Source organism: Cnephaeus nilssonii, assembly GCF_951640355.1.
Source record: "Cnephaeus nilssonii genome assembly, chromosome: 14".
Classification (NCBI taxonomy): domain Eukaryota; kingdom Metazoa; phylum Chordata; class Mammalia; order Chiroptera; family Vespertilionidae; genus Cnephaeus; species Cnephaeus nilssonii.
Genome location: NC_137085.1, coordinates 61,427,136 through 61,439,549, shown reverse-complemented (window position 1 = coordinate 61,439,549; position 12,414 = coordinate 61,427,136). Strand labels below are relative to the sequence as shown.

Sequence of the window (12,414 nt, the reverse complement as noted above, 5' to 3'; positions counted from 1 at the left end):
GTGAGGTACAAGGAAGTACCATACTAATTTTTTGGCCAGGGATGAGAATAACAGGGTGGAAGAGAATGATACAAACATCCCCCAAGGGGGCAGTCCTTGGGTATCAGGGGAACAAATGGTATAAATGTAGCTAAGTCCCTTTTTTAACTGGAAAGGATAACTGGTCAGCCTTCAGCAGAGTAAGTCACCAGCAAATTAGACAATGGTACACACTAGATTAAAGAACAAATCATTTTCTGACTTAATTCGAAAAATTATGTGGGAACAGAGAACCAGGAAGAAAGAGAGGAAATTTAAAACAAAAGAAAACAAAAAAAAAGTGGGGGGGGGGGGGAGGGAAACAGTTCTGAGGAAACCATGCTTGAATAAATGACAAAAAAAATAATGCTTCTTTTTTAAAAAAAAATCTAACCGATTGTGCTCTGAGTTGTTGTGCTTGGGAAAGTTCTGTACCCGCATTTGTCTTCTAAGTACCAGACAGCAGGCTGATTCCTTCTGAAGCATTTTCCATGATAAAAGTCACATGTTCAGCAGTTCCTTTCCTTAAATCACCTAGAAAACATCTTAGCAGAAACACGTGACTGGAAGATTTTGTGACAAACAAAGCCTTCAACCAGATCAACTAACTTAAAAAAAGAAATAGGGCAGAATGTCCTAGACAAGAAAAGTGGCTGGAATTACTTTTCTGGTTATGAGCTGCCATTTAAGAGAGATGCTGGGATTTTAGAGAAAGAAAAAGCATTGGAAGAAAAGGAAACGAGGACATCAGGGAACAAGCTACACAACTTAAAGGAATGTTTAAAAGAAAAGGTAGCAAAACAGACACTATCTATTAATTCTGTCACTCCCAAGTAGGAGTTAAATGAGCGATGACACCAACGTAGACTTAAGCCCTGAAAACAACTCAATTCATGACAAACACCCTGACATCCCCAGCCGCAGATGAGACATTGCTAACTCTCCCTCAGAGGACACCTTGGAGGAAACCTCATAACATCCTTCCTTGGTTCTCCTCCTGCCCAATAAAGAGAAGGAAGCTAAATCGTACAGAAAAGCCTCAGGATACAAGATATAGCCCTGGATGGTGTGGCTCAGTTGGCTGGGTGTTGCCCCATGCACCAAAAGGTTACCAGTTTGATTCCTGGTCAGGGCACATGCCCAGGTTACAGGCTCAAACCCCGGTAGGAGGTGTGCAGGAGGCAGCCGGTGGATATTTCTCATTCTCTCTCCCTCTCCCTTCCTCTATCTCTAAAAATCAATAAAAATATTTTTAAAAGAATACAAGATATAAATACAGTATCTCCTTAGTTGCTAGCCATTTCCTACAAAATAACAAAGCAATTAGGTGTCCCAAGGAACAGGGTCATCAATACAAGAAAACACTCCGAGAGAGAATTTTCTCATAAATTACCCTAAATCTTAATTCCAAATAGTTTTCAGAATCATTTTTTTTTAAACCAAATTGGACCTTCATCAATCCATGATCAAGAACTCACTGAGTCCAATAGCTTTAGTCAGGACACACTAAGGGCATTTTTAATACCCTGTGCAAAATTTCATTTAAAAGTAGACTTCAGGAACCTCAGAAAATAGGCTTGTATCTCTCACACCTTAATACACTTTATTTTCCCAAATACGTAAATTGCAGTTCTTTTCTCTGTTTGAAAGTACAAAAGGCACACAAATCAAGTGCTAGCCTAGTTTACCTAGAGCATAACTGTTCTACCAAACACATTTTTAAAAGAAGGTGGGGGGAGAGGTTGGGGAAGCAGTTAAACTGAAATTACAGGCTGTCATGACATCTCAATATCGAAAACTGAATACCTGGTTCCCCAGGACGGTACGGTTTTTATTCACAGTCCCGTTACTAAGCAACTATAACAATGGCAGCATCAGCTTTCTTAGAAGCTAGCACAGTTAAGGGGGCAGGAAATGTAAGAAAAATGGGGACACCCCTGGCTTTGGGAATCATTATGTTAGGATAAAGTCAATGTCAAAACAAACAAGCAAACCCCAAAACGATCTCAACTTAAAACAAGCAATTCCTTAAAAGACAAGAAAAGTACATGCTACTCTGTATCACTCACTTTAATTTCAGTTTTGTTTAATTTGAAAATTCACATTTAACTGGTGATAATGATTTCCTTTCTGCGTTGCCTTTGTGGTCCCCTTCTTTCCTTCACCCTCCCTGGGGATTTCTTTTTTTTTTTTTTTTTTCAAATTTCCTTACTGATTAAAAGAACATTTTGGATCTCTTAAATCCATTTCTTTGTTTACAGAAGCTATAACAACTGGTTTACAATTGTTTCATGTTGCCTCAGCTTTGAACCAAGAATACTCTAGGACATCAAACTACTCCTTTGAAGGGAACAGTCTCTCAAACAGAGCCAGACACTCTCCCAGCCCCTCCCTGAAGTTCAGACAATCAGAGCCTTGCAACTTGTCAAGTTTTTTTCAAAGTTAGACTATACAATGTGGGTTAGTTTTGAGACGGTGGTGGAGGTCCAATACATGTTCCAAGAGAAATTTATAGACTAGACCTGCAAAGGGCTAAGGGGCGGGTTACAAAGTTAGGAGAGCTGACCTCGCCAACTTTGCCTTCCATCATTCCTTGGAGCTTTCAACATTTACTACCATACTGAGAAAGTTCCAGAAACTTCTACATTCCCTAAATATCTATTCCACAGAAGGCTGCTTCCCACCATCAGTCCCTGACACCAGCACGAGTGCGCTCTCTCTCTCTCTCTCTCTCTCTCTCTCTCTCTCTCCCTGAAAGATGGTAGGCTTGTAGGAAAGAAATTTTTACAATTATTTTCTACATCAAAACTGAGCGGTTCTGTTGCCAAGGTGCCTCTAGATGCTAATAAACCTCTATGTTAGGAAGAGACTTCCAGAGACAAGTAGACATTTGAATACTGGAAACTGAAGATCTAAAATGTCTCAGCCAAGAAGCACAGGCAAGTGACAAAGTCATTCCAGTTTTTAAATCCCAAAGATAAAGATGGTTTTCTGTCTTAAGATCCCCTAAGCAGCATTTGGAGGAGGAGGCTATTTGGATCTCCTGATTTTAATTAGATTTAGTATAATTTCTTAAATGTAATTCTCATTTGTTTGTTTGTTTTTAAAGACAATAATGTATAGTCGTTGTAATTGCTACAAACCACAGAGCTCTGCTACTTGAAATAAAAAAAATTCTTCACATATAATGATTATTTCTACTGATAACAATAAAGAAAAATTAGCACTTATATAACACATTGTATGATCAAATTAATTAAAAAATTAAATTGGTGCCCTAGATGGTTTGGCTCAGTTGATAGAGCATCAGCCTGCAGACTGAAGGGTTCCAGGTTTGATTCCGGTCAAGGGCACATGCCCGGGTTGCGGGCTCAATCCCTGGTAGGGGGTGTGCAGTAGGCAGCTGATCAATGATTCTCATCATTGAAGTTTCTCTCTCTCCCTCTCCCTTCCTCTCTAAAATCAATATAAATATATTTTAAAAAAATTAAATTGGTTAGCTGCAGAGTCTATTCTATCACCATTTCCCTGTGGCTATAACAATTTAGACAACATGAATATTCTCAGATAAAAGACCTTTTGTATAAGAATTTTTTTCCAGGATACTTTAGTTGTTAAAATTTGTATATTTGCATATTATAAAATTCAAGGCTTTCTTCTATATCCAGTGACCTCTGAAAACTAATGGTCACCTATACATGTAAGATTATATTACTCACTGAAGCACTGCCTATAATGCAAATAATTAAAAACAATAGGAGATTGGTAAATTATGGCACATTCACACAATGAAATATAATGTAGCTGGAAAAATTTGAAAGTACTTTATGTATGTTAAGAAATTATCTCCAAAATATATTTTTCAATGAAAAATGCAAAATAAAGAATAATATGTATAGTGGACTACTAATTTTGTGGGTTTTTTTTAAAAATATATATATATACACATAAATTTCAGTTACATGAATATGTAACACCTTTAAAAGGATAATAAGACCAAGACATTGCTTCATATACCCTTTTGAATTTTTTACCATGTATTATCTATTCAAAAATTACATTTTTAAATTTTAAAAAATATAAGGTTATTGACAAATTATAATATATACAGATGGGATGCTGATTCATTATTAGCAAGGTGTATGCTTTTCAGTTTACAATAGTGATGATGGACTTCACTGATGTGTGAGGAATATATCACACCAGCATCATTTTCTAACATGATCTTCTAGAACTAAAGGTATAATTTAACCTGCTCTAATATCCCTCACATACATAGAGACATAACTCCACCCCCTTAGCTGCTGATACTCTGGCTTTTAAATATAAGTAGTATAGCACAATACAAATGGATTTCATATTTGTGAATTTTAAGGCATTTGAAAACCATGTAGGGGGGAACAAATACCATTACTGTTCCTGCATTTGAAAAAAAAGGGGTAAGGCAAAATCAAGGTGGCCTGCTTAAGGTCAATCAATAAGTTACAAAAAGAGCAACACATTAAAACTTAACTCTTTAAAAGCCTTCTCAAAACTACTTTTTTTAAATGGGTAGAAAATAGGATCCTTCTAAAAGCGTGTGTGTATGTGTGTGTGTGCGCGTGCGTGCATGCAATGTGAGAAAAAGACAGAAAATAAATAAGTTTTCAGCCATGATCAAATCCTTACTTGTTCAGAAACTAGACGCCTGATGCAGGAAATTCGTACAAGCGCAGGCCTTCCTTCCCCCGGCTGCTGGCACCGGCTTCCCTCCGGCAGCCAGCAGGCACCGGGACCCGGGCTTCCCTCGCGGCCCCGGCTTTGTCTGGAAGGTTGTCCAGAATGTTGTCCGGTCTAATTAGCATATTATCCTTCTATTATTATAGATAGTTGGACATCTGTCAGAGTGCACTAGAGATGAAAATACAGGTTGAAAAGAAAACTGTGAAAGAGCAAGGAGCCCAGCTGAGAAGAGGGAAGTATCTAGGCAGGAGAGGTGACATCTGAGCTGAGCTTTGAAGGATGAAGATGAAGTCAGAAAGAGAAGGAGAAGTCTGAGCACATGTGAAAGTTCGGGAATGGGGAACAGGTGTGTACAGCCAGAGGAGAGAGTTCAGGGCAGGAAATGCAGGTTGAACCGAAGGCTGCAGGTAGTTTGGGAAGGGCATGTCCCACACTCCAGGGTCTGGACTTACAACTATACACAGCACAACTTAAAGAACAATTGAGGTTCCAAAAAGATGTAAAGAGATGATTTAAGGAAACAAATAAGATTTGTGAAGAAAGGAATTTAAAGGGCCAGATATTATTTAACCAATTAGCTTCAAGCCCAGGAAAGCATCTTCCACAGATTGAGAGAAAAACTGTTCCGCCCAACAATGAGACTGTGACTCTTTTCCCCTCCACTGAAAGCAGAAAAAAGATGAAGTGTTCAATTCTGATGATACTACAATAAAGGTGAGTGAAGAACACTGGTAGGAGTTGGGAGGAGGCAGAAGCCCAAATGACGTAAAGAAGGCAGATTAAGACCATTTCTTGAAGCAAAGAGTGGCAGCTCTTTTTCAGGGAGTATTTTGCAAGACAGTCTTAATTCCACAGGATGGTTCCAATATGGTCCAGTTTAACCACCGCAGAATGGCGTATCCCCTTTTATCCCTTGTGATTCCACTATGCTCAGTCTGTGAATGTATCAAATAAAGTCATACCAAACAAATTAAACAAACAAACAAACAAACAACACACCTATACATCATTTACTTGGATAATAATCAGGGGAAGACATGTTGAAATCACAAAATACTTTTAAAGAGGTTAGTGTTATTGTTTTCTAATACACGTACTAATGCCAAAGTATTTTCAACAGTGTATAAGACCGTTCTGCGGAAGTACTGCTTATAGGCAGCCTTCTTTCTTAAAGTAAGTCAGGAATGTGCACTGCAATTGTAAATTCTTCTCCACTTAGCTATTTTCTTCATAAAAAAAAAAAGAACAATGACAAATTTAAGCAGAGCCCCAAACTTAAGAACAGCAAATGCTCACAAATTCTAAAACTATAGAGTTTAAACTAGCATGTTCACATCACATCTGAATTATCAATTTCATGACGTTTTAAGAGAAAGAAAAACAACCGGTAAGTAGGTTAAATGTGGCCCTTAATGGAAATTAGTGAATGTTTTTTCTAAGGCTTTAAATGGTTAACTGATCCGACAGGCAGAGTACCTGGTGGAGGGAATCAGGTTGAGGATCCCGTTGAGAACATAGCTGAACTCCGCTTGATCCTGCGCCACAAGAGCCACCAGACCCTCGCAGCAGGCTGTCCGAACCACCACGTTATCACTGCAGCACTTCTCCCAGAGCAAGTTCAAAGCAGGGGTCTGAAAGCAAACCAGTGGTTAAAGGACACTGCCGATGAGCAGCAAATGCATACTCACCCCCAGCCATGCGTCACAGTGTTATTGGTTCACAGTAGGCTAGCTCTCCTGTATCAAGGTGCTGCTGTCACAGCACGTGTAGAATAAACCAAAGTCAGTTTCCCAAGAGAGGTAATAGATGTGTTCTGATATAGCAACTCTCTCTCTCTCTCTCATCTGGTGTATTTGCTGCAAAATAAGCCTGGCTGCCAACAGCTATAACCTGAGTTCAAGCAACGCAACAGAACTAACCTAACAAGGGATCAAAACTAAGGCTTGGCTCTGGCACAGTGCTAAACCAAGCCCTGTCACCAGACACTCACTATATCAGCAGGTTGGTTCGTCTAAGCTGAACCCAAATCATACCTATGCTTCAAGCCCTCAATGGGAATACAATTTTCAGAAAATGTTCCTAGTCTCCTACCACCAACCTCTATCACCTACATGCACCCCATCACCTCTATCATCCCCCACCCCCACTCCCACACACACAATGTCCCTGCCCCAATGGGCACAGAGGGAAGAGAGAGAAGTAGAACAGGCTACCAGCAAGCTGCTGGTCCCATGGCTACCAACAAAAGCCTAGTAAATCTGTTTTGGCCAAGAGGGAGACTGTGGCTTTTCCCTACCCCTCACACCGAATCTGTCGTCTTTCACAGAAAAGCACTGGGAGGGTATATAAGTTCTTCATTTTGAAAAATCCTATTAAAGCAGAGGTTCTAACTTTCATAACTTTCTTAGGAACCCATGATTCCCTCACCGAAAAAAAAAAAAAAAGGTTCACTATTAATGATAAACCTATATTTAAATATATTGTGGGTTAAGTCTATTTATATTAATACATGGTTTGGGAATTTTTTTGGTTTGGGCCTTTTCTTAAAGAACATATAATGAAACTATTTTTCCTTTCCGTCCTTCCCCCAATAATTTATTGGGAAATACATAATTTGGAGAAATACCTGGCTCCCATAGAATAACTAAAAGAATGAAAATCAACATTTTATTGTGCCCACTTTCCTACTGGAGCTAGCTCTGAGATCCTTGCAATTATAGGACCCCAGTATAACGAACAATATGGTTAATGGTTACTACAGGTAAGTAATATTTATATTCCATTTATTTTATTTAGAAGGAAATTTAAACCACCTACATGGATAATATGAAAGGGGACTAAATTACTAAGCCAGAAAAACAATATAAATAAATAAATAACTGTCCCTTCAGATAACACTGTGATATCATGGATGTAAGCATTCATTTATTAATGGAAGAGGAAATATTTGGTTACAGGGATTGACATTCAATAAATCCGGCAGTTTAAGTAAAACCACTAGATCTTGTCAGAGTACATAATGTGATTATAGGTAGGATTAAGATCAGGGTTCTCAGAAAACCTAATTTAAATGACTACATACAAACACTAGATAAATGCCAATTAGTTAAGTATATACCCCTACACTTCCTTCAACCTGTTGGCAGAAGCAGTAAAGAAATGTGATTTGGAGCAGCTAATCAAAAGGAATGTGAGAGGAAGGAGATCAATTTGTTTCTGCTGTGAAAAAACATCTCATTTCCATCATCTATATTCTCTAGAGTTTACCTTAGAGCACCCACTTAAGTAGAATTTCCAGCCAGCATGTCAAAATACACATCACTGGTCAACTAAAACCCAAGTGATATATATCTCAGTAGGCTGGCATTGCTTCCACATTTAGCATTCGCCTGCCCTATGCATGGTAAGAATTTTTTCCCCAATTCCAACTGTCCATGCATGACCTTTTCATACATGGGGCCATCTATAGCATGAAAAATCTCCCACACCCAAATAGAGCCACTATGTTCAGTTTCTCTATTAAACAAAAATATTCCCTCAGAGGTAACCCTGTCAACCTCATCTAAAGCATGCCTACCCTCATTCCTCTCATGTTATTTTTTATTAATAATCATAAAAATACTCCCCTCATCTCCTCCATATCTTATTCCTGGAGTCTATTGTCACAAATTTTAAATGTTTTAATTATTTGGAAGAAAAACATGGCAAACAAACCAAAAAAGGCAATAAGTTTCTCACAGTTCTAAATCGTCTCTACAGTGACCTGAGCCATGAGGGAAACAAGCGAAGTGATTCTGTGGTCCAGCTGGTAGCAATATCGGAACAGAACTACAGCACAGAGTTAAACACAGACCTGGTTTGTGGATTGATGGATCTTTTCTGAGAAACCATTTTCCTTTAGGACTGCAGCAAGAAGATGACCCACAGCCTAAAAAGAAAAAAATAATAATACATTTCCTCAGAAGTTTTCTCCAAATAGTGCATTTGAAGGTAACGACTATCAATAGTACGTAGTTATTATGACTTTGAGTCATATCAGACAGTCAATTGGTAATAAAATTTCAATTCACTGAGGACACGCTCTATAGAAGGCACTGAACTCGTCAGTCCACATACATAATTTCTTATCTTCATAACAACCCTCAAGGTAAGCATTTTTATCCCAATTCTTATCCCAGTAGGCAAACTATAGTTCATTGATGTTAAGAAAATTGGTAGATTTTCAGTTCAAATTGCTGTCACTTAATATGAGAAGAAACTTAGAGATTGTTTAATCCATGAAACCATAGACAAATAAGAAACTCGACAGCTTTTAAAATCATCTTTGCATCTAAATGAAATCAATCATGCTTCATCAAGGAAGATGGAGAAAATGCATTCCCGTCTTCGACCTGAATCCATAGGTCTCTTGTGACCACGAGCATTCTCCCTCCTCTAGGCTCTATGACTTAATTTCTTTATTATTTTCTCATAGGTTTTAACGCTGTAACAGCTTTCAGTCTAATAAATCTCTAAATTTTTTCTAAATCCTGCTTTGGTCCCAAAGCCCAAAATTGAAGATGAGACTCTTACAGGAGTGTTGATTACATAAATATATAAATCTCATTACCTCCTACCACCTCAACCTCATTCTCCTCGCTCTTCAGCACTACCCAGCCCTGCTGTCTTGGAACCTAGGCCAACAACAATGACAGCCATTCTGTGTGTGGGTTGGAAATACCTGGCAACTGCAACAACTATTGATCCTGTGCTAGGGACCAACGTATGATGCAGCTGTGAATACCTGTCAGTCTTGCAACGTTTCCAGAGAAGTTCAAATAAAAACACAGCACCCAATCCTTCATCTCTCTTTGTATTTCACATGTTAAAAATGATTAAGGACCTCAAAGTGTAATGGTCTCAGTTTTGCAATACAAGTCATTCGTTTAAAGGAATATTACATTTAGATCAATTAACTGTCTCTTACATCCTATTTAAAGGGATAGTAACAAGAATTGAAAACCAGTAAATAGTTTTGGTTTCTGTTTACAAAATATACCATATTTCACTGAATGTAACTGGCCATCAACTACAAGATAGATCAATATTTTATGTAACAGTAAGAAAGAAAGAAAAAAAAAAGGCTGCCAATTAATCTACATTATACAATGCTTCATATGGTTTAGAATTTTTATTTTATATTAAGAAAGCTCTTTCAAACTCATTTAGAAAATCATGGCCAAGTTCACAATTGCACAGGCAAAACCAACGTTATGATGACTACTGCCATCAATCACTAGATGCAACCCAGTTTCATGGTGTTAAAATCGGAGAGTACAGCCTAAATTAATTTTAAAATACAAAATCCAAGAATATATCAGCCTACATTGTTACTTTAATTTTGCATGACAGAATAGTTTAAAAAGACATCCTACAATACATATACACTTTTCACTCGATTTAACAGTAACACACATAGGCATTTCTTGATTATCCGTGCTAATGAGGGGACTCCAGGCCAGAAAAAAAATAAAATAAAATGGAGGCCAGTATTCTTCAAGTCTTCATTTCTTCTTCACGGTAAGGACCTGTGCGGTGCAGGATAAGACTCCAACCCAGTCAGGCAGAAGGGAATCTTGCATAAGGAGTGTTCTTCTCCTCATGGAAGTGTTCCCCACTACCCAGCTAAGTTAACTCCCACAGCAGGCATCTCCACAGTTAACTGTTGAAAGTGGCCAAGATGCTGTGCGTGGTTAAGTCTTCAGGCAGGCTTCTGCTGTTCTGTTATCTTTACTCTCACAAGAGAAGACAGTAAGCTATTATGATACCTTGATTAACCACCATGCTTCTAGCTAGCTGAAAGCTAACCAGAAAACCATCTCTGGTTTAACCCTAATAATTAAAAAGCTCTTTAAAATAAATTATAATCTCCTGCCTGAGTTAGAGTACATAGATTGAAGTTTTTTAATCCAGGATAGTTTACTTACTAAATATCATTATTATAAAAATCTATTATTCTTACATTTGTATAGAGGTAGAATATACATTTTAAGATATTAGTCTCTCATACTCTGTAAATGCATATATCTGTAGAGGTATAAGCATTTATTTCTGTTTCCAATAATTAATTATAGAGCAAAAAAGTACATATTCAAGGGGTTAATCAAGGTTTTATTATTTCTAAGAAAAGTATGACATAAATAGAAGCTGTAATTGGTCAACTTCAAATATTTATTTTCTTGTTAAATATAAATTTTCAAATTAACTCATATAAAAGTTGTTTAATAAAATATCTCATTATAGAAAAATATTAAATGTTAAAAATATAAAGTTAAATTAACAATCTACAAAAAAAGTTCACTTGTTACCACGAAGCATAAATAAATAAATAAATAAATAAATAAATAAATAAATAATAAAATTACCTGTGTTTGGATAAGAGAATTTGGAAATTCAAACCTTTTTCTGATATCATCTGACATTTCTGCTTCTCTTACATATATCTATGCAGATTCTGTAACCAACACAAAAAAATATTTGTTAATCTGGAAAAGGAGTTCAAACCAATTACTCCTCAAATAACATTAAAGTAATTCATTCCAAAGTCAACAACTGAAATAAAGTACAGGGCTCTGCTGAGTAATCCTTGCCATACACTTCATTGTTAACCTCTTCAGTCCTCAAATGCCATGGCTGATAAACTAAAATGTCCAAAAGCTCTTGCTTTTTTCCATTAGAACTAATTCAGAAACAGATAAATTCACATAGAACCTCCGCCCCACCCTTGCCACTGTCCCTAAAATCCAAAAGTTCTAGCCTAATAACACGATTTAAAAAATTCAATGACATGTTTTAAATAGAAATTAATTTTTTTTTATTGATCAAAACTTCTAAGGGAGAAATAGTAAAACTTTCAAAAACTGTTTAAACTATGCTTTGCTTTGGGACAAAACTTTCATTTAAACACTAATCCAACAGTATAAAGCCTAGGTGAGCTGTTTTCAGGGAGTATAGAAATGACTTAGAAGCTCACATCAAAACAGATTGCTTGTCTTCTAAAAGAGGAACCAGCAAGCAATTAAGCACCAACTTTTAATATTTACATTGCACCTCTCATTCCTACTGGGATCTCAAAAAATATGTATATGCAAAAGGATGAAGGAGGGCAGGTGATAAATCAAAGACACAGAACTAATAAGAGGATTTCCTAAGAATCCAAATTTATCCAATTCCCATGCAGCACTGAACCCACCAAATTACACTATTTTAAACAATGGATGCTTTAGGTCACTCATTTATTACATATAGCTTTTAAAAAAATGTATGTCTCTTCAGTACTCTCGGTTGCTTATAAAAATAACAGGCTGCAAAACCAAGCTCTCCTGATCTCAACATTGAAGGCACCTTGTGTTGAACTTCCGGCTCTAACTACTTTCCTCCCTTTGTTTCAGAGCTAACCTCCCTGAATGAATAGTTTATCCTCGCTTCCTTCTTCAACATCTAGGTCCAACTTTACTCCTTGAATTTGATAGTTCACAGCACTGAAAGTGGTTCTACAACTGCAAATGATGCTCCATATCTAAATCTACTCTTTAGCTTAGGCAGGTCAAAATCTCAACTTTCCAGGTGCACTAATCTGACCTTTCTTGAAATTTGCTTCTCTTTTGAATTCCATAAGACATCACAGCAGAATTT

At 37.2% G+C, this 12,414-nt stretch overlaps 1 protein-coding gene across 1 annotated transcript in view; it reads right to left on the bottom strand.

The window, feature by feature from the left end:
- FOCAD (focadhesin) overlaps window positions 1–12,414 on the bottom strand; it is a 288,209-nt gene that overhangs the window by 241,337 nt on the left and 34,458 nt on the right. Inside the window, exons 2-4 of the mRNA XM_079789743.1 lie at window positions 11,145–11,233; window positions 8,594–8,668; window positions 6,217–6,371 (exon numbers count right to left, since the gene is read on the bottom strand). Coding sequence (XP_079645869.1) covers window positions 6,217–6,371; window positions 8,594–8,668; window positions 11,145–11,201 — 287 coding nt within the window. The 5' untranslated portion in view covers window positions 11,202–11,233. The remainder of the gene's footprint in view (window positions 1–6,216; window positions 6,372–8,593; window positions 8,669–11,144; window positions 11,234–12,414) is intronic.